General features: G+C 49.0%; 10 protein-coding genes across 10 annotated transcripts; 4 read left to right on the top strand and 6 right to left on the bottom strand.

The window, feature by feature from the left end:
- The first annotated feature begins 100 nt into the window (after positions 1-100).
- On the top strand, positions 101-1,417 carry PV10_07232 (uncharacterized protein). The gene is made up of 3 exons (XM_016372106.1): positions 101-536; positions 590-756; positions 963-1,417. Exons 1-3 carry the CDS (start codon positions 155-157, stop codon positions 1,152-1,154), a joined length of 741 nt encoding a protein of 246 aa, XP_016221438.1. The 5' UTR covers positions 101-154; the 3' UTR covers positions 1,155-1,417.
- A 2,277-nt stretch (positions 1,418-3,694) lies between these two features.
- On the top strand, positions 3,695-5,850 carry PV10_07231 (uncharacterized protein). Its single transcript, XM_016372105.1, has 6 exons — positions 3,695-3,898; positions 3,956-3,980; positions 4,035-4,094; positions 4,151-4,178; positions 4,255-4,600; positions 4,659-5,850. The coding sequence occupies exons 1-6, from the start codon at positions 3,850-3,852 to the stop codon at positions 5,555-5,557; spliced, it is 1,407 nt and encodes a 468-aa protein (XP_016221437.1). The 5' UTR covers positions 3,695-3,849; the 3' UTR covers positions 5,558-5,850.
- On the bottom strand, positions 5,782-7,109 carry PV10_07230 (uncharacterized protein). The gene is made up of 4 exons (XM_016372104.1): positions 6,776-7,109; positions 6,466-6,657; positions 6,192-6,344; positions 5,782-6,079 (listed from the first exon to the last, which is right to left on the bottom strand). Exons 1-4 carry the CDS (start codon positions 6,870-6,872, stop codon positions 5,976-5,978), a joined length of 546 nt encoding a protein of 181 aa, XP_016221436.1. The 5' UTR covers positions 6,873-7,109; the 3' UTR covers positions 5,782-5,975.
- A 111-nt stretch (positions 7,110-7,220) lies between these two features.
- PV10_07229 (uncharacterized protein) lies at positions 7,221-11,865 on the bottom strand. The gene has a single exon (XM_016372103.1). It carries the CDS (start codon positions 11,687-11,689, stop codon positions 7,592-7,594), a length of 4,098 nt encoding a protein of 1,365 aa, XP_016221435.1. The 5' UTR covers positions 11,690-11,865; the 3' UTR covers positions 7,221-7,591.
- A 290-nt stretch (positions 11,866-12,155) lies between these two features.
- Positions 12,156-13,096, top strand: PV10_07228 (uncharacterized protein). Its single transcript, XM_016372102.1, has 2 exons — positions 12,156-12,447; positions 12,515-13,096. The coding sequence occupies exons 1-2, from the start codon at positions 12,227-12,229 to the stop codon at positions 12,936-12,938; spliced, it is 645 nt and encodes a 214-aa protein (XP_016221434.1). The 5' UTR covers positions 12,156-12,226; the 3' UTR covers positions 12,939-13,096.
- PV10_07227 (uncharacterized protein) lies at positions 12,946-15,727 on the bottom strand. Its single transcript, XM_016372101.1, has 2 exons — positions 15,338-15,727; positions 12,946-15,283 (listed from the first exon to the last, which is right to left on the bottom strand). Exons 1-2 carry the CDS (start codon positions 15,364-15,366, stop codon positions 13,108-13,110), a joined length of 2,205 nt encoding a protein of 734 aa, XP_016221433.1. The 5' UTR covers positions 15,367-15,727; the 3' UTR covers positions 12,946-13,107.
- Positions 15,728-16,062: 335 nt separating this feature from the next.
- PV10_07226 (uncharacterized protein) lies at positions 16,063-17,778 on the bottom strand. The gene has a single exon (XM_016372100.1). It carries the CDS (start codon positions 17,655-17,657, stop codon positions 16,284-16,286), a length of 1,374 nt encoding a protein of 457 aa, XP_016221432.1. The 5' UTR covers positions 17,658-17,778; the 3' UTR covers positions 16,063-16,283.
- A 2,108-nt stretch (positions 17,779-19,886) lies between these two features.
- PV10_07225 (uncharacterized protein) lies at positions 19,887-21,832 on the top strand. The gene is made up of 2 exons (XM_016372099.1): positions 19,887-21,161; positions 21,220-21,832. Exons 1-2 carry the CDS (start codon positions 19,936-19,938, stop codon positions 21,539-21,541), a joined length of 1,548 nt encoding a protein of 515 aa, XP_016221431.1. The 5' UTR covers positions 19,887-19,935; the 3' UTR covers positions 21,542-21,832.
- A 452-nt stretch (positions 21,833-22,284) lies between these two features.
- Positions 22,285-23,697, bottom strand: PV10_07224 (uncharacterized protein; the record flags this gene model as incomplete). Its single annotated transcript, XM_016372098.1, has 1 exon — positions 22,285-23,697. One exon carries the CDS (start codon positions 23,695-23,697, stop codon positions 22,285-22,287), a length of 1,413 nt encoding a protein of 470 aa, XP_016221430.1.
- Positions 23,698-24,085: 388 nt separating this feature from the next.
- PV10_07223 (uncharacterized protein) lies at positions 24,086-24,757 on the bottom strand (the record flags this gene model as incomplete). Its single annotated transcript, XM_016372097.1, has 1 exon — positions 24,086-24,757. The coding sequence occupies one exon, from the start codon at positions 24,755-24,757 to the stop codon at positions 24,086-24,088; it is 672 nt and encodes a 223-aa protein (XP_016221429.1).
- Between the last annotated feature and the right edge of the window lie 1,023 nt (positions 24,758-25,780).

Raw genomic sequence — 25,780 nt, 5'->3', positions numbered from 1 at the left:
GCCATCAACCAACCACAAATGGCAGGTTAGCCGCGTCTCTATTAAAAAGCTTGGCGTTCATCTCTGAAATGTGAGTTTGGGATTACTCTCGACTTTAGTAGTTCTACTGCGTATAGCATTCATCTTCCCATAGCTGTTTGTAGGCTTCGTCAAGATGTCTGCACCGGGTCGGTTCGTCTCGGCGGTCCCAGCCAAAGTCTCCAGCATACCAATCTTCCTCGCTCCAGCTTTCCTGAAGCCCACCCAGACTGTTTTCCCAGCTCTGGTATCCTCGAGAACCTTCTCATCCTCAATCGCCCACTCCTCAAGCAACCGCAGGTCCGGTGAGGCCAATAAAAAAAGAGGCGAATCAGCTATCAGACGGACTGGACCTCGGACAACACAAGGTCGATGGAATTTCGCGTTGCCAGAACCAGCATTTAGAGAGCGAGTTGCTCAGCCGACCGACTACCTAGGAACAGCCAACCATGGGTTATGGCAATTCTTCGACAGCACCAAGAAGTCGATGGTTGAGCCACATGTCTCAGCCCAACATGGTCAGTCATTCAGGTCGAACGCTCAGTGTTTCGTGCTGACAACAGATACTTAGGTCGTGCTTGGACACGGGAAGAGCTATCACGAAAATCGTTCGAAGACTTACACAAGCTCTACTGGGTCTGCATCAAGCATAAGAATCAAACCTTGACACTTGAAAGAGAGAGAGTGCGCCGAAGGGCTGGGTATGGCGAGGCTGAGGCCGAGGAGAGGATCGCAGAGGTAAGCAGTTCCTCGAGAAATCTATCCCTAAACTTCACAATGATGAACCTCATCCTTTCACTCGCCGATATGAGTTTGCTGCAAGGACGCTTAAACCATGCAGCCATGAGAATATTTTACTGGAAAGTTATCTGATCATGAACTTTGCACTGTTGATATTTGTCACCGACTCCACGTTGGCATGTAAGCTAATTGAGACGTTGCAGATCAAGAAAACCATGAGCAGAATCCGAAAGGTGCTTGCAGATCGACAGATGGCTTTCGAAGAAGCGCAGACGATGCTACACAACGAGACGCTGAAGGAGATCTTTTCCAGCGACGGAGAGAAAGATGAGGACAATGAATCATGGGTTGAAGATTCATACGATCAAGCACCCATTGAACAGCCTCGACCTTGATTTGGCAAATGTCATCTTTGCCTGTACAATATTAATTCCTTGTTTCCTGACACTCGGGTGAACATATCTGGATACGTGACAAGACGGTCCATGACTAGAGGACTCGGAAACCCCCTGATAGAAATAGTAACAGCAATCCCATTGACGCGGAGAGCTTTGTCATGATATTGTGGCTTTAGCGAGACTCAAGTCATAGTATCACAACCTACCAAACCTATACCTACGTACAATTATTTCGCTATTCGAGATCTAGCAACAACCCGATCTGTCCCTAAGTACAGTTGTTTCACTAACTTCATGTGCTTGTTGGCCCGAGGCCCCTTGGCTGTGGTTTTCTCTACTGTCACGCAACGCAGGTACTTGACGTGAGTACTGACACCGAGGCGGCATGCAGGTGGTTGAAAATTGGTGTCAACGGTAAGTCCCCGACCGATAATCCAGGAAATGCAGTTCGTCCTTTTGCTTCACTTGAAAACTGTGGCCCTTGTCTGTGTTCATGAGAAACTTGATCCACAATAATGTGTCTGTGAGTTCTGGAAAGGTCTCTACTCCACCAACACCTCCACTCTTCCATATGCGAAGACCACATTCTCTCGACAAGCACGACAGTGTGGGCAGGTAAACTAAAGATCTTAACCCCTGTGATGCGAGCGATCAACCGATAGCCTGCTAGTTATTTGTCGTTTAGTTCGATGGTGATACGTAGACGGCAGCTCCTATTACGGAGTACTCTTAGTCTGAGGAACCCCTTGTGGATTTCTGGTCTACAGGACGATCCGATTCAACATCACAGCGGCTCGTTCGGCTGTCAGAGCATAAACTTTATTACCTTAGATTATGTTTCTTTGCAGAAGTTTCAAATCAAGTCGCTGGCTTCACATTAGGGAACCTAAGCACAGCCCCTCCGGACCTTCACGCGTCGTGAGTTCTGGTGTGTGTCTGCGTTGGCTGAGCACCCAATAGTGGAGCTATTTACGTACGGAGTGCGTCCGTCAGGCACAAGTGGGAATTGTACATCAAAGTTATGTTGGTCAAGCGTCTGTGAGGCTGATGCACCCCTAAGATTAAGACATTAAGAGACAGCCTTCACTCCTGTCTCGGCAAGGACCCTCGTCCATGCGCTCGAGTTAGACCGACTAAGACTCGTATAGGGTCTGATTGAACATACGGAGTAAGACAATAATAAACCCACCTCCGCATGGAACGACGCAAGGCCCCCACTGTCAGAATGCTTTCTATCCACGTTCCCGGTCTGGCTGTTATGTATATGACCGTAGGTGTTTAGTCTTCTCCCTTTGCAAAACCCCCGAGTCTTCCCACCACGTTCTTTTGTTCGAAAACTGCAGCCTACGCCTAGCCACCTGATTCACCAACTGCCATAGAATGGCAGAACTCAGCCCCTGGGCAGTGATCCTTCTCTGTCTCTTAGGTGCAGCAGCTGTGGTAGTTGGAGGAGCTGCGCTGTACCGAATGATCAACCCTCACGAGTATAAGGACCATACAAGGGCATTCAAGGAAGATCAGATATCATATATGCGCGAAGTTCGCGAAATCAACATGACTCGATTCGAAGGGAGGCAGTATCGACCACCACCTAAACGTCCAGATACGATGACCATAACGAGTACAATGTCGCCTTCGACAATGATGTGAAGACATGTGGTCTTGCTGAAGACAATACGAATCCAATCGAGACAGTTGCTCCTGAAGATGGACCCATGGCCCCTTCCCAGACGATCGAGATGATTCATCCCACTTTAACGTCCTGGGATTGCCGAATGCGACTCCACATTAATATCGAAATCGACCACCTGCCCTTTGCAATCGTCTCCATGCTCATGGCTGGTTTGGAAAGCCTACCCAAGCTGTTGGCCAATTCATGACCAGTAATGGTTGTCGAACCAGAAGGTCACCTTTTGATCAAAGATGAGCCATATGATCGATAGGCAATCGTACTCCAAGCGCGACGAAGAAGAAAAGAATCAGATGCCCAAGCGAATGATGACGAATTCGACGAACGAATCACAGATGACATGGCCCAATACAGATTAATTCAATACTCCCCATGCAGAGCAAATGGCTGTGGCGATCCTGGTCTGTCTGTACTTGGCTAGGATTCGCCGGCCCAGACAGAGTGCATCTTATCGAGTCGCGAGCAGGTCAAACACTTACTGACACGTCTCGAGTTTGTGAAACGGTTGATGAAATGCTTGTATGATATGGCACGAATATTTGAATGATTGGTGGCCTTGAGATGAACATGAAAGCGAAATATGTCATTTAGACTAGATCAAAGATTTCTGGAGGTCTTACGGAGTATCATAGTTGACGAGGAAGCATGAGCTTAATGAGGATGAGAACCATGGAAGGATTTCAGGTGTATCACGTGTACTCCGTATGTATCAAAGATCAAAGGGCCGAGGAGAGTCATATCACACTAGTCTTTTAATAGTATAGTGAGTTCTTGGCATATGACCTCACCTCTTCGGGAAGGATCAACAGGCAAGAGCGAGGAGCCGCCGGGGGAAGGCGGTGATGGGGAACACTTCAATGTCATGATTCTATCCCAAGTTCGTCTCAACACTAATCCCAACATTCGCCTTTTATCCTTGACATCTTGCCTGCATACTGTACCACAGTCTCATTGACCCAGATCTAATACCATATACAGTCTCTCCTTCAATCTACATCCACCATGGCCGACGACATTGCTCCAGAGTACGATGTTATTGTCCTAGGCACAGGTCCGCTGCCCAGCCCCCGTTTGTATATCTCGTCATTCTGACTTACATGCTCTGCAGGGTTGACGGAATGTGTGCTGTCTGGGTGAGCTATACTGCATATACATGCACTCTGGCTTGCTCCTAACTATCCAACCAGTGTTTTATCAGTCAAGGGCAAGAAAGTCCTACATATTGACCGCAATGATCACTACGGGGGGTATGCGATTAATCACCCAATCCAAAATGCTCATGATCATGCTGACATCCTTGCAGGGAAGCTGCCTCCGTCAACATCGAAGCTGTAAGATGAACCACCCGCTCCAACCACTACGGTCCCTGCGCCTTCTTGTCCCCACATCCTAACCCCTCCTCCATAGCTCTTCAAGAAATACGGCAATTATCGACAGGGCGAGGAACCATGGAAAAAATATGGCAGAATCAACGACTGGAACGTTGATCTCGTCCCAAAGCTATTGATGGCCAATGGCGAACTCACAAACATCCTCGTGTCCACCGATGTGACTCGTTATCTCGAATTCAAGCAGATTGCCGGCAGTTTCGTCCAGCAGGGTTCTGGAGCCCGCGCCACCGTCGCCAAAGTCCCTTCTACTGCGACCGAAGCTCTCAGTTCACCTTTGATGGGACTCTTTGAAAAGAGACGTGCAAAGAAATTCTTAGAATGGGTTGGTGCATTCGAAGACTCGGATCCGGCTACGCACGGCGGTCAGTGAAACCCTATGAGGAACTTCTGGACAAAGCACTTACTTTGATTCCGTTGTAGGCATCAACATAAACAGGGCCAGCATGAAAGAAGTATATGACAAGTTTGGTTTGGAGGCCACCACAAGAGACTTTATCGGCCACTCAATGGCTTTATATTCCACAGACGAATACATCAACACGCCAGGTCAAGCCAAAGAAACGGTCGAACGGATCCGACTGTATGCCAACTCGATGGCACGATACGGAAAGTCTCCCTACATCTACCCCCTCTACGGTCTTGGCGAGCTGCCTCAAGGGTTTGCCCGTCTCTCCGCCATTTATGGTGGGACTTACATGCTCAACACTTCGGTAGACGAATTTCTATATGATGGCAAAAAGATCAGTGGCATCAAGGCTACCATGAAAGAGCGAGGAGAAGAAGGCGACGGCATGAAGTTCGAGACCAAAACCAAAATGATCTTGGGCGATCCTTCTTACTTCCCCGGGAAAGTCCAAGTGGTCGGTCACCTTCTCAAAGCCATCTGCATCTTAAACCACCCCGTCGACAAGACCAACGACGCCGACTCTCTTCAGCTAATCATTCCACAATCTCAAGTTGGCCGAAAACACGACATCTATATTGCGGTTGTTTCTTCGGCGCACAATGTGTGCCCCAAAGGATACTATATTGCCATCGTCTCCACCATTGCCGAAACATCTGCCAACCATCACCTTGAACTTGCACCAGGTTTGGAACGACTCGGTCGAATCGAGGAGAAGTTCCAAGGACCACCTATTCCCCTGTACCAACCTCTTGAAAGCGGCGTTAATGACCATATTTTCATCTCCAACAGTTTCGATGCCTCTAGCCATTTTGAGACTGTCACAGAGAACGTGAGGGACATCTATCAACGAGCAATGGGTGAGGAGTTGAAGGTGGAGGGCCTGAGAGAGGGACAGACTCTCGCGGAGGAATGAGAGGCGAGATTGGCAACTTTGAAGAACGTATTAATTGGAAAGCCTTCTCTGTCGGAATCAATCGACAAGCCATTGGGGCATTGGATGCAATGTTTTGATTCGCGAAGCACCACAATCTGAAGTAGCGTGATCGCCACAGGCTTGGATGGAGAGGCAGACTGAGGAATGGATACACAGAGCAATGCATGGCGTCCAGGACTTTCCATTACCGTCACCATGCATAATTGACCGTCGAACTGTATGTAGAGAACCAGGCAGAGAATTTTGATATCAGCGGATCTTGTCTGGATTTGATGTGATGTTTCTATCGTTCTCGCCCACAGTAACGTGAGGGAATTGAAGGAAGTCTTTCTCTGGTCATTCCTCGATCTCCGATCTTCTTCTTCCTCAGCTGCTCCTGTATTCCTTGTCGAAAACTTCAAGATTCTTTCGTCTTCTTACCAGTCGAAACCGCGATGGAGCTACCTCCCGTCATAATCTGTTGTTTCACCTTGATAAAACCATCAAGGACCATGAGCAAGGCTGTTTGAGGCAAGGGAAAAAAAGGTACTCATGTTAGCTCACGTTCACACAAATTCCAATCCAAGACGGGAAAATCAACAAGACGGAAACCATATCGAATCAATCCACATACCAAGAACCAAATACGGCGCATACAACTGATAAATCCTCCCTCTCTGCACCTCACTATACGCATGCCACTCGGCCGTATCAATCAAACAAGTCAACGTGGTAATCGCCGTCTCAAGACCAAAGATGAGGAGATGGAGCGGGACGAGGGAGTGATCTGTTCGAATACAGAAGAAGAGGAAGAGGAACATTAGCAAACCTATCATTTCATTGTATTCATCAGGCCATCAAGTCACTGGCCTTTGTGTCCGCAAGTAGGTAGGTAGGTAGGTACTAACCATTCCAAATCGCCCCGAGAAACCAAATACTGATGGGGAGGTGATACACGCCCTCAAGAACACCAAATGCTTTGAACCACGCGGGAGGCGAAATGAAGAATCGATCGGCGTATGTCTCGACGTAGAATGTTCGTAGTGTGGTCGAGATAGATGGGGTTAAGGCCGGAGGGTAGAAGTATGCGAGGTCGACGACTAGGAGGTGGCAGGGGGGTGAGGGTTAGTTTAGAGAGAGATATTGGAGAGGGAAAGGGGGATGGATAGTAATTCCCCAGACATTTAAAAAAGCAAAGAACTCGCAATTTAGACTTACATAGAATGATAGGAATATGTATCATGAAGAAGACGAGGTATAAAATATCGAGTTTACGACTCGATAAAGGTCGTGGTGGCGAGGCTGAGGCTGGCATTTTTAAGTCTAATCACGGAGATGATTATAATATGATATGATATGATATGATGGGACTAGCGAGGTGTGGGCAATGAGTGACTGAACAATTCAGATGTTTTGTTATGTCAGGCTCAATGTCAATGCGAGTCCGAGTGGTGATGTACAGGTCGTGTAATGGAAACAAAAAGACGTGCTGTTATGTACCTAGGTAGGTCGGGTGTTGGAAATGGATACGAGTCTAAGTACTGTAAGTAATAAGATAGTATGATGTTGGATGTTGGATGTTGGATATTGGATCAGGGGTCAAAAAGTAAGGACTGGTCACGTGGCCATCGTTGGTGTAATCCTACCATCATTATTATTGCTACTCATGAACCCCGGCTGGTCTGTTCAACGTATCTCGAGATAGACTTGGAAGCATTCCTTCATTTTGACTGCCTCTTCCACCAGTACGTCTATTTCACTGGCCCTCGCAACTGGATCAAGTCCATCAAGTCCATCATGGGCCATCCATGATCAATCACAACACCATACCTCACCCATAAACTCAATGCAGGAATCAACGGTCATTGTATTCATCCACCAAAATGAACCTGAGGAGCCGGATCTCTACAAATCATCGATCGCTAAATGCGGCCAAAACCCTGAGCCAGTGAAGCAGTCCTGTCCCAACTGGAGAACCTCACTTTTCCTCATTACCGTCTGATTGTCTATCCGGAGACTAAAGTCCACCCAAAATCACCCCAAAAGTTGCGCGAGTCGTTCCACCAGCGACCGACAATGCTGCACTGTCTCGGGGTCAAGTCCTGCACTACGATGCTCTTGCAAAAGAGCCGATAGTGTTTCACTGACTCGAACGGCTCCTGCTTCACTGCCGAAAAGGATACCTCCGGCCCTCTCGGAATCATGCCACCATTTCGTCACCACGTAAACAATCTCCTGTGCGATAATCTTCCGTTGACCACCAGAGTAGGTGGCGTCACCGGCGAAGAAGATGTCTTCTAACACCTCAAAGAGTCTTTCGTAGGGGGTTTCAAGGGACAAGAAAATGTCCGTCACCCAGTGGGTTGGTGCGACTGTCCGTTGGTGCTCGTAGGAGTATTTCTCCAAGATTGGTAAGAGGATGTGCACGGGGAATGTGGCTTCGGAGAGTCTCAACTTGGCTCCCAGCGTTCGAATCTCTTCGGTCAGAGCTTCGAATGGATGGATCTGATCCTCTTTAACTGTGCGGTCGTGCACGGATTGCAACAGCTGCTGCCATGTCTGCTTGATCTGTGATGAGTCTCGATAGTCCGCAACCTCATAGATGAGCAAGCAGATGTCATAGTACCCTGCGTTGTCGGCATAATTATTAAATAGGTCGTCATTCGACAATATCTTTCCATCAACTTGCGCAAGAACTTCTTGTCTCTTCTCAGGAACGAGACGGGGGTCATCTCGTAATCGCTGTAAGATCTCGTCCTGAATCAGCCCAGAATCCAATAGGGTTGCAATCTCCTGGAGCAATTGTTGCCTCGTTCTTCGGTTGCCGCCGCCAGGTGTTTGTGTCGATGCGTTGGCCTTCGCCCGACTCAGATATTCAATCCTCTTTTCCAGTGACAGTTTAAAATTACTCTTCGCCAGGTCCAGTTGAATCTTAGCCGCTTCTCCAAACTGTCCGACTTGTCCATGGTACTTCCACAGCAAGTCAGCATAGTTGATATCCTCGGACGACTTGCGTTGTAGATACGTAGGGATGAATGGCGAATCGGTGGCAAGTAGCCTATCGTACCATCCCTGTTGCAGGTACCAATCGTACAAGTTGGTGAGGAAAACTTCATCTCTTGATCGACTAATCACATCGTAAGCCTCGTTTCTCTTGGTGGCAATCAAAGTCGGCCGTCCGTCCACAAAGCTGGGGCCTCGATCGCTGATACTGTCCACCGCAGTGACAACATCATGAATGAGGTTGTAGCATTGAGTCCGTACAGCAAACTTGTTCTCTCGGGCATCAGAACTTGGTCGACCGTCGGCCATCCAGGATAATGCTTCATTCGCCTTATCCTTCTCATGTGCCACCTTGAGAACCAACTGGATCGCGCCAGCGTAGAACTGCAGTTCGGTGTACTGTCTAACAGCAGATTGCAAGTATTCCATCGGAAGACTGTGAGCAACCTGTTCAAACAGCTTCAAACTCTCATTCAGCAGATTCCTGGCAAGTTCGGCGTTTCCACCCGCTTCGCCTGCTCTCTTCAACTGTTCTTGTGCCTTGAAAATAATGACATCGTCTGCGCTACAGAAGCTGCCACATTTCCGACGAAGCGCCTCGGCTACCGTCTCCACATTTGAGCCCTTAGCAATATTGCGGTTAACAATAGCCTTGACAAGTTCTTTGGCGAGATCATATCCTTTCTTGGTTGTGAACAACTCTTCAAACGTCAACTGAAGGAACTGTGGGCGAGATGCCTCCGGGAGAAGAGGAACAATCTCTGCAACTTTCTCTTCAAAGAGAACCAGAACAAATGATAGGCCCTCAATGGTGTCTGATGTGAACTTGACCAGTGAATGCAAAGCGCGATGCTCGCCCTTGAGTGCAATCTCATCATCTTGAGTTCCAGTGCTCGACAGGTCATCTGGACCACTGAGACCCCTGATGAAAGACTTGTTTGTCTTGAAAAATCTCTGAAGAGAGGAAAGCGCTTCCTGCACATCCCTCAGCTTTTTGATCTCAACACGTGGTCTAATCATGTATCCCGCAGGCGTCGTCTCTTCGACAGCAATGCCTGTTTTCCACGTCGATCGCAGCAACCGTGATAGGTATAAGGCAATCGCAGCGTGGCGAGGAGAAGGTTTGACAGCATCAATAAGTGGCACTGATCTATCCGGGATAGAATTCTGGTTGATACTCGGCTTGCCTCCATATTCGATGAAAGTCTTCCTTGCAAGATCCAGTACTTCTGGGTCATTAACTCGGATGGAATTGAGGTCCTTAGCCACTTCCATACCCTGACCACAAGCAACTGCCAATGCCGTCGCCAGTGTCTCAGTACGACCATATGCTCGGACAAGGTTGTTGACCTCGTTCTGAAACCCTTCAGCGCCGCCACCCTCACGGGCAAGCGCTGCGAAGATATCCACCAGGCGTCGCCGTCGAATGATGTGAATGCCAGTATTGGTCAAAATGGCAATTTCAGGAATTGGTTTGTCAAATTGTACAGCCAAGTCGTTGCCAAAACCAGCTGGCTGGTTAGTGGGAGCGATGTATGGCACAACGACACCAATATCTTCTGTTCGGCTACCAAGAGATAGCCAGATGGAGGACTCTGCTGTCCGGATTGGCTGTCCGGCTTCGGGTGGTCGCGCCAATCTTGCGGCATCAGGTGCGGAGATGAATAGTTGGTCTGTAGGAGAATTGGGTTCTCTAGCGACAAAACAGAAGAAGTACCCAGGCGCCAGTCGTGATGCTATCCTCGTATTTGTCAGGGTTTTAATGGGTTGGTTGAAATTCTGGATTTGTTGTGGATTGGCAGCGGCCGCACTGAGTACGCTGCCTGGAACGCCCACTTGAGGAGGGACCTTGACATGCTGAGCTTGCATGTTAATGGTCCCCGTGCTGTTGTTCCATAAACCCGAGCTTGTAGCACTGAGATATATTCGATAGCCTGTTGCTGTGATGGCGACTAGGTGGTACCGGGAACCCTCAGTGGCTGGGATGGCCGAGATGGAGACGATTTTGATGCTTTGCACCAGAGTTTCATTGGGAGAGATGAGATGTGCGATGTTGGAATAGATGGAGCTAGCAGGTTTGGTGATGGACAATGTCAAGGTACCATCCGACTTGATTCGAAAGACTCGAATGTTTGACAAGGAAGACAAAGTATAGAGCAGATCTCGACTGTCGTCAATCACAATCTGCTCGACATATTCCTTGGTAGCCCCGGAGAAGGAGCTAAAGGCAAAACCTAGAGCTTTGCCCGCACCTGCGGTATGACAGACCTTGGAGCACTTGCTGGAAAACCACCGGTCTTCCTGCTGATAGGTCAACTCGTAAATTTCGTTTTCGGTACGACCGCCGAAGAAGATGCGCCCAGACTTTGGCGAATTGGCAATGACGGTAATATCCAAACCTTTGACTGAAGCCGACATTCCTGTTTGAAAGAGACAGAGTCCTCCACCAGCACCTGCGTTAGGGTCCACGCCCAAGCCCAGCAGGGAGACGTCGGCGGTGGTGGCCACAACGATGACGTGGTTGATATTCGGCAAAAAGACCTTCTGACGAGGAACAGCCAGAGCGACAGCAGTGATGCCATAAGGTTGACCTTCGAAGCCTAGAAGCTCCGGGTTCGGTTGAGTGTAATCCCACAGGTATAGCGCATTGTCTATAGTTGTCCAAGCGTGGTTCAAGTCTGCGAATAGACCCATGCTGGTCGACAATTGGGCATTATGGTATTGCTCGAAGACTTCATCTGGAATCTTGTACACGCCGGCCTTCTGGAAGGGGGCCCACGTTGTAGAGGCCTGGATGTCATAATCGCCGGAAGCACCTTGGCTCAGGTAATGGTCAATTTCAGGGAAGCGTGATTCAGTGATGAGTGCTTCATTGATGGTCCTGGCTGCCCGCTGCAGAGGTTCTAGAGGCTCAGGCTGTCTCACGGTAGATTGTGTCGCGAGGTCTGTCGACGTCGAAGGAGTTTGACCGGAGTGAGAGGCTAGTTGTAATGCACGATTTGATCCGGGGAAGGAAGCAGCTGGTGATTGGAAGGACGGTGCAGGGATTTGAGGGCGTGGAGCAGGAGTCTGTGGATAGACGCCGGGGACAGGCCGCGCAGGAGTAGGTGGAACTGCGACGGTGGCCATGATGGGTGTGAGAGATGTCGCGTGGACGGACGCAGGTGGGAGATTTTATGAAAGATGCATGAACGGTGGAAGGCGCTCAAAAGATGAAAGTGTTTCTCAGCGGCGACGCGGCGCAATGGATGGAGTGAAGGGGACAGGATGGAGCGAGTGACTTATGTTGTCACACCGGACTCGACATGGGCCGAAGAACACTGTTGATCTGAGATGTGTTTATAATATTGGAACAATTAAAAGTTGCCAGAAATTCATGGCCTTGGAGCGACCAGAGGCTGGAAATGCAAGATGCGCTTTTGAAAAAAACACGCTAAATAATTAAGCGGCAATCTATTCTATTATTGGACTAGTTTAATGGTCATCTGTAGGTGGTGCTTGCGCCCGCTTCAGGCTTAGTCCCAGGCACTGCATGAGCTAATACAAGCTAAGTGCTCATTAACAGAATAATTATATCATGCCAAATCCGGGGTGAATCAACAGCTTCATGAAAAATATATCCCATCATCGCCAGCGGTAACAACGAAGCTTCACAAGGGCCGACAAATGCTAGAGAAGTCTTCCTCGTCCATATCCACCATCATGGCCTCTCCACGAACGACAAGGCTGTTGTTCTCAACGCAGAAGTATACCTGTGCTCGGTGCACAACTCGCGCAACAGCATCCGGCCTGCGATGGTCGTCCACTGCTTCCACGGAACCACCATCACTACTGACCAAGCTCAAGGCTGACCTAAAGGCAGCCATGCGTGCCAAAGACACTGCAAGGTATGTTTTGCAAAGACCCTTCCACAACTTCCGGTTCCGGACCGTCACTGATACTAGCCCTCTCCAGACTATCTGTTCTCCGAGGCACCATCTCTGAAATTAACCAAGCCGCCTCGTCTTCCACCCCTATTACCAATGACCTCCAAATCCTGTCATTATTGAAAAAACGCCGTTCAGCCACCCAGACTGCTATCGACGAGGCAAAGGCCGCCAATCGTGAAGATTTGGCGGCCAAGAATGAGACGGAAATCACCATCATCGACGAATATACGGCGAGTGTTAAGATGATGGACGCTGCTGAGATGAGACAGATTGTGAGAACGGAGGTTATTGCTCTAAAGGCGGCAGAGGGCGACTCGGTGAAACCTGGAGTGGTCATGAAGCATCTGCTGAAGGAAGATGGAGGACCGTTGAGTGGAAAGACTCTGGATAGGAAGATCCTGTCCGAGTTGGTGAGGGAGGAGTTGGCATCGAATCATGCTGCTTCATGATGAAGGATATTTGTTCTCAATAATTTGGGTGATTATGCTATAAATGCTATGATCTCAATGTTCTCCAAAACGGCAGTACTGCACATGCTCTGTCGATAAATGGCCAAACTCGCTACTCAAATCATGAATACCCTCCAAAGCGCCACATTGCTCATGGGATCATCGTCATTCACTGGCCGATTTTTGCTGCTCCGAGTCGCGTGACGATGTTTGTTCCTCTCCGCCGTCGTGCTTGGCGACAGAAAGAAGACCCGTCCCTGCCTTGACGATCGACCAGCTTGGGTAGGCCGACAAACTTGTTGATCCAATTGATGACCACTAGATGCCAAACCAGACTGTTCTCCGGCTTCAAAACCCAGTGATTCTCGTCTGGAAAGCTAAGGAATCGACTTTCGACGCCCCTCATTTGCAGCACGTTGAAAGCACTTAGTCCTTCGCTTATCGTGAGACGGTAGTCCAGCTCGTTATGGATTACGAGCTGCGGCGTCGCCCAGTTTTTGGTAAATCGGCTCGGATCCCATTTGTCGTACAGATCTTGTCGGTCCCAGATAGGCCCACCAAGATCATGGATAGGAAAGTATTGTTCCTCTGAGGCGAGTTGGCCGGTCATGCTGAAGACGCCATCATGACAGACGATAGCTTTCAATTTGCGACCTAGGTCGTGGCCCTGAATCCAATTCATCATATATCCCCCATAACTGGCACCGAGAGCCACTGATCGGCTAGTGTCAACATAGTCAAGCTCCGACTCGATATACTCGAATCCTTTGACCAGATCCTCGTAGGGAAGCCCACCCCATTCATTGCGGATTGCGTCGGTAAATGCTTGGCCGTAGCCGGTGGATCCTGTTGGGTTTGGACAAATCACTACGTAGCCTTGCTCGGCGAACACAGCTGGGTTCCAGCGGGTGGACCATTGATCGTTCCACGCACCTTGAGGCCCACCGTGAATCATGTACGCCAAGGGGTATTTTTGGTCGGATTTGAAGAACGAAGGTCGCATCATCCAAGCGTGAACGGGATGATCGTTAGCTCCCTTCCACCAGATGGATGAGACCTGTTCAGGCGAAAGACCAAACAAGGATCCTTCTCGTGAAAGTGAAGAGACCACTACTGGCTGGGATTCACCAGACGGGTCGATGACGGTGTAAGTACTGTTGTCCACGAGGCTGTTGCTTGAGACAAACAACAGATTGGAGTTGCTCGCAAGGGGCGCAAAGTCGATGATGTAACCTCCTCGAGTCAGTCTTCGAGGTAAGAATGTAGCTCCCGATGCAGCCACGTCAAGATCAAGAGCGAACAAAGAACCGACTCCCAATTCCTCGGCCTCGAGAAAGAGAGTCTTCCCGTCAACCGACCATTTCACTGTACTCGGCGACCTATCCCAGCCACCGGTAATGTCACTAGTATGCAACAACTCTTGGGCTTGCAGTTCGCCACTCTGAAGGCCATTAACAAGAATGATTCGATTTTTGTCGCTCTCATAGCCATCTGTGGCCATCTTGAGAAAGGCAAAGGACAGGCCATCGGGTGAAAAGACTGGTGACGACGCAGCTCCTTTCAGGCCTGGGACGTGTATTTTGTGAAAGGAACTAGCTGTTGCGTCCAAGTCATGTTTCTTTGCGATGAAATAGGCATCACATTTGGTGTGCGTAGCAGGGTCAATAGTAGGATCTTTGGAAACTAGCACCAGACCGGTAGCGCCGATGTCGAAGTGGTCAGTGCCTCCAAATGGAGGGATTGGGCACTCGAGAGCAGTTCCGATGAGAGCATTTGTAAAGCCTAGTAGATGATAGCGGCCTTGACGTGAAGTAACCACTGGCTGCGATTTTTGGAGCAGACCAGTGAATACAGCATTGCGTTGTTCGGTGATGTAGGAATCCCAGTGGCGTACGAAGAGAGAATCGTATACTCGAGCGGAGGATACAGTCTTCTTGACGTCTTTGGGGTTATAGAGACTGCCATCTGGGTTGGCAGAAGCTGCCACAGCTATAGCAATCTTACCAGCCTCGACAGTGAACAGTTTAAGACCTGATACTGGGCCTGGAACAGTGCCTGCCGTATAGACTCGGCCAGGAAGAGCTGCGTCAGCGATGACAAAACTCGTGTTGCCATTATCGCATTCCCTCAACCAAACAATTTCGTGACCATGGCCGGTCCATTTAGGCTCGCTGACCTTGGGATCCTTACTAATGACGACAGCCTGGCCGTGAACGAGGTCTAGGACCTGGATTTCTGTGGTCTTGGTGTGGGTTTCAAATGAATATATGGATTGAGTGTACAGGGCTAGCTTTCCATCTGGACTGGGAATAGCTGCCGATCGCCTTGGAGCGCTCAAGAGAACCCTGAACCAAGCCTGAGCAAGAGTACGTTGACGGCGAATGCAAGGCTGGACTTACTCTGGTGTATATTTGCGCCTCACCGTCATCACAACGAAATTGTGCGGTTTTCAGGGTGACGGGAGGTCCGGAATAGCGGCGAAATACAGCTTGAGGGTCAGATGAAAAAAGCAGTCAGTAGTTAGTCGCAGCCTAGACACTTTGACAAGAAGCAATGAAGACAACAGTGTTGATGACGATGGAAATTGGCCACCAGAGAAGGCCTTGAGCTCTCACCGTTTCGAGGTTCTGGACCTTGCGCCAGGTTGCCTCAACAAAAACGCGGGGCGAGCTAAACCTGATTCTGTCATTGCTTTTGGGTGAATCGTGGCAAGCGGCGCACCCCACGTGTACCGACATTGGCTCAGGGCGAATCGTCATGGCTTCTGTGCGCGAATTTCTCGATCTCAGGGTCGGTTGAATGACGATGAACTCGATGAATTCAAAATGATATTGACAAGGCTTACCAGACGAATATGGAACGGAACATGCCCAGTAGCACTAACCAAGGGGACCGTGGGACAGGTCGGAGGGCACAGGAACGGGTGAAATAGGGATTTGGAGGAGGAGGGCCTCGGGCTACAACAGGACGACGATGCAGGGTGCCACAGAGGCGCAGGTCTGGTGGCGCGGTGTGAGGTGTGCACGTGCCGTGTGCCTGCGTAACGTGACCTCTGGCTTGGCATCTATAATATCATCTTCAACCTCAATCTCATCCTTCTCATCACTTTACCAAAATACATTCACACATCTTCCTCAGTATGATAGCCAGTCGTTCAACTTCATCTCTAGTATACATGTGTCTAGATTGAATCATTATCATATCACTCATCCAAAGGACCCAAATTAACTATGCAAATATTCTGTGTCATGCAACCACCAAACACCAACCCTAGACGCAATAACGGGGATTCATGTGCAATCTTGATCAATCCTATGCTTTTGGAATGCGCCTCCGCTCCATCCGTTATGCCACCCGAACCCCAAACTTCCATACCTGTGTCACGGCCAACTCCCCGTCCAATCCCTCATCAAGAACAACAAGGTCCGCATCCATGCCCACCTCCAGTCGGCCTTTCTTCTCCTCGACATCCTTGCCCAACATCTTGGCCGGTGTACTCGTGACACACTCGAGTGCTTTTGCCGATCCGCACCCTGTGTATCTTTTGAAATTGTTGACACAGTCGATCAGGTCCACCACACTTCCAGCTATCCTCCCGTTGCTCTCAAGCCGCAGAAGCTTACCCTCCTTGATGAACCTATCTTCTCCTCTCCACTCGTACGCCCCGTCTGGACATCCTGCAAACTTCTGGGCATCGGTCACTATGATAGCCCCTTCGGGGTGGGCCGAATATGCAATCTTCAGAGTTTGTGCAGACAAATGAATGCCGTCAGCAATGAGGCCGAAGAAAGGCTGTTTGAATCGTGCTTCGTCATCCAAATCTGAAACAGTGGTACTGATGCTCAAGCTCGAGCGCGGCGATGTCCGTCGAGAAGACCGCGGTGAGCCGTGAGGCGATGACGAAGCACTGGCTGGTTGACTTTGCTTAGGGGTGGTGACTGGTGAGGAGGGAAGAGATTGACCCAAGAGACCGAAGATGCCAGGATCTCGATGCCCAAATGGTCGCATAGCATTGAAAAGGTGAGTGACCATAGAAGCACCAGCTCCAATTGCTGCCTGTGCCTGGTCGAATGTGGCATCCGAATGTCCAACCGAAAACACAATCTTCCTCGACACGAATTTGGGGATTAGACTCAGCATTGCCCCCTTTTCAGGGGCAGCTGTAATGTATCGAACATTGTCAAGGTTTGATGAACCATAGCATTCTTCAACATCTGACCAGGAGTTGGCAGTGCGAAGAACTTCCTTGTTGTGGATCCCATTTCTCAGTGGTGACAAGAAGGGCCCTTCAATGTGGGCTCCCAAACTTTCACTGCCTTTTGAGGGATCTCGGTAGGCTCCCGAGGGTCCCAGATGTGGAAGGACGGCGTGATAGGCTTCAGGTTGAGTGCTGATGACTGTGGGAACATACGAGGTCAGGCCAGTCTTGATCATCTGCTGATTTGTCCTTTGCAGCTTTTCGGCAAAGTCAGGATCGGGGGTGGAAAAGTCAAAGTTATGAGAGCCATTGATCTGAACGTCGATGAAGCCTGGTGACAGGATTTTGCCTCGCAAATCTATCGTTTCATCGGCAGTCTTGTGGGACGAGTAGAAGGCGGATTGGGGGCTGATGATGCGGCCGGTCTCGGAAGACACCCACAAATCTCCCGGAACAAGTTGACCGTTGCGAAGTAATTGGGCGTTGGTAAACTTGACGATACGAGGAGCGTGCTTCTCCATGGTGGCGTCTTGTCTTTGTGTGCGTTTTGTCAGACGGCAGGAGGGTGATGACGAAGAAGCTGATGATCTTGAGCACGATAAAGATGTTATTAATAAAGGAAGGGACGATTGCCTGTAGAATAAGGCTACAAGAATGAAGAGACTTTTCCTTATGAAAGAATCGGCTTGGGATAATATGGGATTTTAGATGAGTTAGTAGATCGAAGTCACGTCATAAATCTCATTGGACAAATGTTTACGGCAACGAGTTTGACTGGCTATCGTTGGGCTGTAGCGGCCGGCACTCGACGGAAATGAGCGAGAAGTATTTGGGTAGCCTGTGGACAAAAAGGCGATGTTAGTCATAGCATGGCTGTACCCACGAGGCGAAGGTATCCGGGGATAGAGTTGATCCTGTCATGTTACAGTCCAAGAGCACGTTCAACACGACGGCAAGAGGAGATTGGTGATACATGGGAATGTGCCTTTGAGGGTAGAACACCACGGGTTGTTCCGCGGGTCAAACAAACGGAGGTTGTTTGGCGTCTGCTCAAAGGGCTGATTACAGAGTAGAGAGGTCGGGCTACTACTGGCGACGGTGATGATTCGATCCAAGGCCAAACCAACTCAACTCCAGTACTAGCAACTGCTCCTCATGTTTGAAAAGGGATGCAACAATGGCACGATGGAGGAGGAGTTTGTGAGGTGGTGAAGTGGTGAAGTGGTGAGGTGCCGGCCAAATGTCATGTCGTGTCAGTGAATGAGACGTTGGTGGTGGTAGGGTAGCAATGGGACAATTATTTGAGTGTAACGTCATGGCGGAGAGACAAAGAATTGGTTGCAACGCTGCTATCGTGCGGTCACCGAGTCCCACACACGTGACTTACATGTGACTGTTGGATGAGATGGCGGGAGGCGATCGGGGGAAGGCAATTAAGTGACCTGGAGGCCCCTCGGGCTAACAACCAGGGGCCCCCGCCGCCTATGCGTAGGACCCTGTCATCCTATCTCCCACCTTGTCCTTCCCCAGAACCAATGTATTGTACCTTGTCTGTTAGCCTCTAAACTTTGGCATCTCACCCCCATGACAGATATGCCGAGCACCTGTGGACCCAGCCATATCAGTGCAAACAGCCTGCTCTACTGGCCACTCTAAGATATGGCACCCAAACCCTGGCTCCAACCATGCCATGTCGATCCCCCGTTACGCCCTCATCAGTCCTCCGTAGTACTCGTACCAAAGTGCCTAGGTACTGTATGTAGGCATATCTCCCCCCTTTGTCCATCAGAACCTGCAAACTGTGTGGTTACTTACTACCCACGTCCAGGGGGACAAATCATGCTTCAACCAGGTTCAGGTGCCACCAGGACCTGGCCAGTTGTGGTCGTGTAACGCTCTCATTGTTATGCACTCCGTAGGCGACCTGTCGAAAAGACCCGATCAGTAGTGGTAGTGGTCACTGGTCAGTAGGGTATCTACCTAGTACTATGCCATAATCCCCGCTCTCTGATATCCAATGCTGCTGTTGCTATTTTGCCATGTTACGATGTGACTGCTCTATCTCTCGCTATCTCCAACTTTGACTTTATGTCTGCTGATACTTGTTCATGAACGGCGTACACGGCGTGGTAACGGTAGTCTAGTGCGGCTTGAACCACGCGACCAGGCCTGGGGTTTCAGAAGATTCCCTCCATCCATCAACTTGACTTGGTTACCACCAACAGTCCTTGGTGTTCTGGTTCTCTAGTCACCGAGTCTTTGACGCGCATGACTCGAGAGGTACTTGTATGCACCCCTCCCCCGTCCAAATCTTCCAAAACTCTTTTTTCACCTGGCAACTCGACAAAACACAGTCCAGTCCAATCCAGTACAAGCAACTCAGCTTCTCAGCTTTGTTCTACAGGCTTCTCTGACCCCTTGGCTTTGCTTAGATCTCCGAAGCCAAACTCTACTTGGTTACCTCCTCCGCACCCTCCAACGCCTATTACCAAGTCACTTATCACTCGTGATTCGTGACAAGTGGTCCCTAGGCCACCAACCATTGACCCCAAAGCCCTTGGCTTCCTGGTCAAAGTCACCTACGCCACCAGAAATCCAAAAATCCAAAGTCCCCAAAGGTGTCCACCAGCCACTCAGATCCGCATCCGCACCCGCACCCTCCAGTCGCCAATCCGCCAATCCTACTCGACGTAGTTTTGCGGTCTCGACCCATCCATCCATAATCAGAGCCTCTCACTCTTCCTCCTTCTCTTTCTCACAACTCTCACTCGTCGTCGACGTCGTCGGTCGTCTGCAGAAATGTCCCAAGTCGAGCCTGAAAAGATGGCCACGGCTGCATCTGGGTCTGCTGGCTCCGAAACCCCTCCCAACTATGATCACCAAGTGGTGGACGACTCGAGCGCCCCCAAGGGTAAACCTTGGATGTACAAGTCGTTGAATCTCGGCCTCTTCACCATCCCAGCCTATGCAAGCCCAAAATTCCAGGTTGTCTTTGTCGCCTTTGTCTGCTTCTTGTGCCCCGGCATGTTCAACGCAGTCAACGGTCTGGGCGCCGCTGGCTTGGTCAATGCTCACGACATTAACAATGCCTCTACGGCCATCTATTCCACCTTCTCCGTTGTTGGCTTCTTCGCCGGCAGTATCGCCAACACCATTGGCCTTCGACTGACCCTTGGTATCGGTGGCTTTGGCTACGCCTTGTACATTGCCTCCATCTTGTCCTACAACCATAATGGAAATGCGGGATTTTTGATCTTTGCTGGTGCCCTCCTGGGTGTTTGCGCGGGTCTCTTGTGGTGTGCCCAGGGTGCCATCATGTTGTCATATCCCCCGGAGAAGTCCAAGGGCCGTTACATTGCCACATTCTGGATGATTTTCAACCTCGGAGCTGTTATTGGCGGTCTCGTGCCCCTTGCTCAGAACATTCATTCCAGGTCCAGGCAAGTCAATGACGCCACTTATATTGTCTTTATTGTCCTGATGGCTGCCGGATTCGTCCTTGCCGGTTTCCTCTGCAACCCGCGCTTGGTCGTTCGAGATGATGGATCCAGAATCATCATGATGAAGAACCCGAGCTGGAAGACGGAAATCCTTGGTCTATGGGAAACCATGAGGACCGATTGGTACATCTTCTTCCTGTTCCCCATGTTCTTCGCCTCCAACTGGTTCTACACCTACCATTTCCAAGGCGTCAACTTGGTTAACTTTAACATCCGTACCCGTGCCCTGAACAATGTCTTGTACTACATTTCTCAGATCATCGGTGCCTGGATCTTTGGCTTTGCCCTCGACAGCCAAAGAGTGTCTCGATCAATGAAGGCAAGACTCGCTATCATCGTTCTTTTCGTCCTTACCTTCGTCATCTGGGGTGGTGGCTACGCCTTCCAGAGAGGTTATACTCGCGCGGAGGTCAACGCTGAGGATTATGTCCCACGTGACTGGACTGATTCCGACTATATTGGACCCATGTTCCTGTACATCTTCTACGGATTCTATGACTCTGTTTGGCAGACCACTTCATACTGGTAAGCATATATGCCCACGTATCCTTGTTATTTTTGAATGTCAACTAACAGATTCTAGGCTAATGGGTTCTCTTACCAACAACGCCCGTAAGCTCGCCAATTTCACCGGCTTTTACAAGGGCATCCAATCTGCCGGTGGTGCCATCTCTCCCATTCTTGACACCAATGGGGTTTCGTACATGACTCAATTCGCCATCAACTGGGGTCTTCTCGCAGGATCACTCCTCATCGCCGCACCAGTTATCTGGATCAAAGTCCAAGATACCACCGATCTGGAAGAAGATCTCAAGTTCTCCGATGAGACAATCGCAGACGTTGCTCCCGTCAGTCCCATTGTTGGAGCTGAAGGTCAGATGGCTGAGAAGACACTCGTTGCTTGAGTTTGAGGGGACTTCCACTGCACAGGTAGAGAGACATTTTCATGTTTGAAGGAAACCTGACGATGACGTAAACCGGTCAGAAAGAATCTCATCCATGATGTGATGCGAGATGGGACGAGATCTTGATGAATACCCATACCCCAGACAGTCGACTGCTCGTACTTAGCTAGCCACGCATTGGGACAGGAGTGGAGCCTCGGGGGTTTTTCTCTAGTCCATACTGATTGTGGTACTTTTCAGTAACTAATTTGATCATGACCATTCTGTGTGCTGAATCGTGGAGGATTGACAAGCATGAAATTAAAGTAGTACTTAGCGAGAGCAATCACGTGCGTAATGGTTTGCGTTCGTATTTGACTTATCCAAATAGGCGTAGTCTACGAGGATATCATATTCGTCTATTCCCGACATATCAGATTAGCGGAAAACAAGGCTGCACACCACCAGGGGTATGGTACGACCAGCCTTAGCTCTTGGAAATCTGCTTTGTTTTGCTCAATTTCATTGTTGATTCGACTACAACACACACTATCATACATACCTAAGGTAGGTACCTATCCAGAACAAAAAGTGCTCTATCGAAGTCTCTGAGCTGCCTACTTGCTATCTAGGTACTTGGACAAGTCCCGATCTGCCTCAAGATGCCAGTCATTCAGACCAATGAATGACCCTGTGATGCTCTCTCTCCGCCTTCAAATCCAATGTTATTATCAATGTCAATGTTCAGTTCCAGTGAATTCACATTACGCGAATTCCCAATCTGCATCTTCACCACCGGCACCACTGGCACTATCCTTGCTGCCACAATCATCCTTCTTCCCCACCCATTCCTCACACCATTGTTTTGCTTCCAAAACCAATTCATCTGGAAGGGAATTGAAATATCGTCCTGAACTGCGATGACTGACTTCAACGAGTTCCTCAGTCTTTGCCATCTTCTCTTCAATCGTTGTTGTTGTTGTGGTCGCATGAGGCGCGGGTGAAGGAGTCATTATTGTAACAGTTGCTGTAGAACTAGGTGCAGCAATGACAGGGACAACACTTGCATTTGTATTGTTATTTTCCTTGTCCTTGTCTTCGGTAGGTGAGTATTTTGTCTGTTTACCAATGCTTATCTTAGATGCGGCTGAGACACGATTTTTGTAGAATTGTGGTGGTAGGATCGCGGAGGATGGAGCAGCGATTGTAGAGGCTGTAGAGATTGTTGGATCGGTTTCGTCTTTTGGTTTCTTCCAGACGTTGGATTTGAGGTAGGGATATGGGTAGAGATATGGTCGGGGTTTGGTCAGCCCGTTTGGTGGGGTTTGTAGGGTTGATGGAGTTGCGTTTTGATGGCCATGATGATCGTGCTTGTTCGATTGGTTGTGTTGAGAATTGCTAGACGAGCTTGTTGACTTTTTTGTCTGTGCCGTTGCCGTCTCTGTCGTCGACACTGGCATTGACTGAAGATGGTGGTGATTCTGCAGTGGGACAGGTTTTTCTTGCATCTTGCTTTTGAATCGATGGACCAATCCTCCAACAGGATAGAACGAATTTGTGGACTCCTTGACATTGCCGTTCTGATCTTGTCTGCGTTGTTTCTTGGGGATATTTCCCTTTCCTTCTTCGCCTGGCTCCGGATCATAGTCGTAGTCGTAGTCGTAGTCAATGTAATGGAACACTCCGGGCCTCCGTTTTCGAGGATGGGAATGAGGATGGCCATGTTCATGTTCGTATTCATTTCCATGTCCATGCTTCCGATCAAGGTTACTGCAAACTTGGTCAATGTCAACATCAACATCTCTTTCTGTGTCTTTCTGTTTCTCTTTCTCTTTTTCTCGCTTCGGCTCCTGTATTTTTCGGCTCACGGCATGGTTGCTGTTGTCAGTCTTGGAAACTAGCTCTGTCTGACCAGTCGACGTCAATCTCTTGCCAGATTCTCTCTCTGCATAATTGTTCTTGTGATTGTAAAATCTTGCCATCAGCTTCTTCCTCGCCTCGGCTTTCTTGGTCTCAACCACCGACTTGCTGCTCAATTCTTCGATTCGATGGTACAAGTCAGACACGATGGATGGAATCAAGTGAGAGAAGACATTCTTGTTATGAGGATCTATGGCGATGAGTAGCTCATGAACCAATGCCCCTGGCGTGGCTTGGTCATCGGGAGGAGAGGACATGATGGCTGAGTGTCGCGTCTGGGGTTTGACTTCTGTAGCATGTTCAAGTGAGAAATGAACAAAGGGAAAATTAGTTTCTTATATAAAAATATTCTGGCTTTCACGTGCTCAGTGAGTGAAGTAAATTGATCTACGCGTTCAGACTGGTGAAGCGATGATCAAGAGATCATGGCAGAATTTGCAGCAAAATGATGATTTTCAACTATGGGTCTGCTTTCTTGTGATCCCGAATTCTGTAGCTCCTTAATTCTGATTGTGATCCAGCTTGGTTGTGGTTGAATGCTCCAAGACGATTTACATGCTTTCAAGCATTCTCAATATCAGCCATGTCTGTGATCTTCTGTTGATATCCCAAGCTACCTCGGTGTAACATCTTGTCGTGATACGGCTAGATAAAGCCACTTCTTCTTCTTCCAGATGAACGATGTTGCATGAAGGAGCCCCTTTGAGGGGTAAACTGATAATAACTTCTGCGTGTAGTTTTCTCGGTTTGACTTGAGACGGCGGAAGGATCTTCAGCGACATGTGATTGTGGTTGAATGTTCTTGTTAGACTGAGTCATACAATCGACATGGTCGGTAACAGTGGGCTGTTGTGGGAGCGTAGCTTTTGCCAACTCGTCCTGGTATCTCATCTCACGGTTGTAATCATCGCGGCATCTTTTGCGACAATCTTCTAATTCTTCCCATTTGTGCTCAGATTGTTCAAGGATTTTCCATTTTCTTTTCAGATTGGCTGCTTGATCCGTCGAGACATTATCATCAGATCTTGGAGATTCAGGACTAATGATACGTGAGAAATGACTGATGGTTGCCTCCAGGTATTCCATGTTAGAAAGTGCCTTGGCCATTGTCTCTTCCCGGTCGAGCCTGTCCCTAGTTTCGCGAACTTTGAGTTGGGTTACGTCTCGACCTAAGCTATTCTCGAGAAGGTGCTGGATGTCTTCTATCGCTTGGGTAACTTCTTTCTCCTGAGTGTTACAAGAGGAGTTTTGAGCTTTTGCTAACAAGACCCAGATTAAAGGATGATCTAAGGCCGTAACCGGAGCTGTGGACGACATGGTGGGTTGAGTCTGGATAGCGATATTTATCAGTATGGCAAGGATGGATGTGAAGTATCAATGTATACGTACACTTCTTTTGATTGTGTAGAGATCGGCTGCCTCCGCCTAGGGAGATGGTGGTGATGAAGTTGTGTGAGACTGTCAAATTTCATGCAGGAAGAGAGAGAATCCAGTATAAGTACCTGGGAGCAGAACGAGAGAATGTGCGTGGCGAGGGTGTCGCAGAAAGGATTGATCCAGCTCGTCCCCAGTCACTTATCTCTTCTGGGTTGACTGAGACTGGCAGAACTTGACTGGCAGAAACAGTAGGAATAGTATGACTTCAGAAGGCACGAGGTGCTTGGGACAAGACCCGTTTCCTTTCTCTCTCTGGTTTCCGTAGTCTCGCTCTCTTTCGTTGACTAGACAAGAATCTTTTGATTTGATAATACTTGTAGTTATTCCTTCCAAGAGCATGGTGAATGACTATGATCTCTAGTCTAGACCAGGCTTTCATCAAGATCTTGATGTCAATTTCCCCATCTCGACTGCCCGATCTGATATATGAAATCACTGTACCATTCCACCTCATTCCATTGCAGCATCACAAGATCCGTAGTGAGGCGAGATCACGAATCGGTTCACTTCCATCCCAATTCACACTCGCCATACGAATCGTCTCCGCCACCTCCTTGAATCCAGGCGTCGCAGAATCTGCCACCTCCATAGTTGTCCCCTCTGTCTTTGCACTGTCAAAATAACTAAACCGAACACCATTCCCTACCACACCAGAGCAGTCGCGATTGAAGCCTCGTTTTTGTAAATCTGCAATAAAGTTTTCATAGTCTTCCGACCAGACTGAGATGTGGTGCAAGCCAGGACCTTTGGTCTTCAAGAAATTGAGATGTGGAGATGGAACATTGTCATTTGGTTGGATCAGTTCGATCTGAACATCGCCGAAATTGGCGAGAGCAATGTCAAGAGAGGGAATCTCCTGGCTGTCGCAGTAAGTGAAGCTCTTAAGTTCTAGATTCCGAGCTA

The sequence above is a fragment of the Exophiala mesophila genome (genome assembly GCF_000836275.1).
Source record: "Exophiala mesophila strain CBS 40295 unplaced genomic scaffold supercont1.5, whole genome shotgun sequence".
Taxonomy (NCBI): Eukaryota; Fungi; Ascomycota; class Eurotiomycetes; order Chaetothyriales; family Herpotrichiellaceae; genus Exophiala; species Exophiala mesophila.
Note: the sequence above shows the minus strand (reverse complement) of the source record. Positions and strands in the feature narration are given on the sequence as shown.

Coding starts and splice junctions, on each gene's coding strand:
- PV10_07232 (XM_016372106.1), top strand. CDS start 155: ATGTCTGCACCGGGTCGGTTCGTCTCGGCGGTCCCAGCCAAAGTCTCC. Junction 537..589: donor ACATGTCTCAGCCCAACATG/GTCAGTCATTCA, acceptor ACAGATACTTAG/GTCGTGCTTGGACACGGGAA. Junction 757..962: donor CCGAGGAGAGGATCGCAGAG/GTAAGCAGTTCC, acceptor GAGACGTTGCAG/ATCAAGAAAACCATGAGCAG.
- PV10_07231 (XM_016372105.1), top strand. CDS start 3,850: ATGGCCGACGACATTGCTCCAGAGTACGATGTTATTGTCCTAGGCACA. Junction 4,095..4,150: donor CGCAATGATCACTACGGGGG/GTATGCGATTAA, acceptor ACATCCTTGCAG/GGAAGCTGCCTCCGTCAACA. Junction 4,179..4,254: donor CCTCCGTCAACATCGAAGCT/GTAAGATGAACC, acceptor CCTCCTCCATAG/CTCTTCAAGAAATACGGCAA.
- PV10_07230 (XM_016372104.1), bottom strand. CDS start 6,872: ATGCCAGCCTCAGCCTCGCCACCACGACCTTTATCGAGTCGTAAACTC. Junction 6,658..6,775: donor ACATATTCCTATCATTCTAT/GTAAGTCTAAAT, acceptor GCCACCTCCTAG/TCGTCGACCTCGCATACTTC. Junction 6,345..6,465: donor TCTCGGGGCGATTTGGAATG/GTTAGTACCTAC, acceptor GTATTCGAACAG/ATCACTCCCTCGTCCCGCTC.
- PV10_07229 (XM_016372103.1), bottom strand. CDS start 11,689: ATGGCCACCGTCGCAGTTCCACCTACTCCTGCGCGGCCTGTCCCCGGC.
- PV10_07228 (XM_016372102.1), top strand. CDS start 12,227: ATGCTAGAGAAGTCTTCCTCGTCCATATCCACCATCATGGCCTCTCCA. Junction 12,448..12,514: donor CGTGCCAAAGACACTGCAAG/GTATGTTTTGCA, acceptor AGCCCTCTCCAG/ACTATCTGTTCTCCGAGGCA.
- PV10_07227 (XM_016372101.1), bottom strand. CDS start 15,366: ATGACGGTGAGGCGCAAATATACACCAGA. Junction 15,284..15,337: donor AGGCGCAAATATACACCAGA/GTAAGTCCAGCC, acceptor GGCTTGGTTCAG/GGTTCTCTTGAGCGCTCCAA.
- PV10_07226 (XM_016372100.1), bottom strand. CDS start 17,657: ATGGAGAAGCACGCTCCTCGTATCGTCAAGTTTACCAACGCCCAATTA.
- PV10_07225 (XM_016372099.1), top strand. CDS start 19,936: ATGTCCCAAGTCGAGCCTGAAAAGATGGCCACGGCTGCATCTGGGTCT. Junction 21,162..21,219: donor TGGCAGACCACTTCATACTG/GTAAGCATATAT, acceptor AACAGATTCTAG/GCTAATGGGTTCTCTTACCA.